General features: G+C 45.1%; 1 protein-coding gene across 1 annotated transcript in view; it reads left to right on the forward strand.

Annotated features, from left to right (window-relative positions):
• The first annotated feature begins 235 nt into the window (after window positions 1-235).
• Window positions 236-727, forward strand: part of LOC131889328 (U3 small nucleolar RNA-associated protein 6 homolog) — a 21,805-nt gene continuing 21,313 nt past the window's right edge. Inside the window, exon 1 of the mRNA XM_059238417.1 lies at window positions 236-666. Within this exon, the coding sequence (XP_059094400.1) occupies window positions 575-666 (92 nt within the window). The 5' untranslated portion in view covers window positions 236-574. The remainder of the gene's footprint in view (window positions 667-727) is intronic.

The following is a 727-nucleotide window of genomic DNA, read 5'->3' on the forward strand; positions in this document are numbered from 1 at the left end:
GACAATGTGGTAGTTCAAAAGTTCCTTCGCCGAAAAGGCTAAAATTACCGCTCAACTCAATCCCGACGTATCGAACTTGACGTTGAATGGAGCATACGAAATGTAATTCATTGGTGTGTCCAAAATTGTCAGGGTTTACACCTTGATCATTCATAGTCCTTAAATTGAACTAAATCCTCCGTTTACTTGACGGTAGACATGTTCCATTATTGTTCTTAAGGTAACACGGGTGAGACCGGGTCCTTAATACACCAACCTGGGTGTGCCCATTTCTTTGACCAATTGGCCTGGAATGGTCTTCCATTGATGGGATTTTCAAAGTGGACACGAATCCCAATGATCCCAATCAGACCAAGAGAGGTCGTTTTTTTCTCATGGCTTCTAGTTCTCCTGGCCCGTGGGAGCGAATTGAGAATCAAAACAAAACAACGTGAGGCGATTGAGGCGATTGAGTGAATATAGAGGGAGAGTGAATCACTTTCCTACCATCGATCGAGCATTGCGAGCGAGTGAGTGGCCTTGTGTGCATTGGTTTGGTGACCTCAAGACCTCAAGGGATTACTGATCAGGCATTATGGCAGAAATCGTGCAACAAAACTTGGAATCCATGATTCCAGAGTTGGAGCAAATCCAACGGGTTGAACTCCTCTCGGAAGTGGAAGTCAAGTAAGTGGAAAGGGTTCATAAAGCTTTTGTGGTCAAACTGGCCAGGGCGAAAACTCGTGGG

Source organism: Tigriopus californicus, chromosome 1, assembly GCF_007210705.1.
Source record: "Tigriopus californicus strain San Diego chromosome 1, Tcal_SD_v2.1, whole genome shotgun sequence".
Taxonomy (NCBI): Eukaryota; Metazoa; Arthropoda; class Copepoda; order Harpacticoida; family Harpacticidae; genus Tigriopus; species Tigriopus californicus.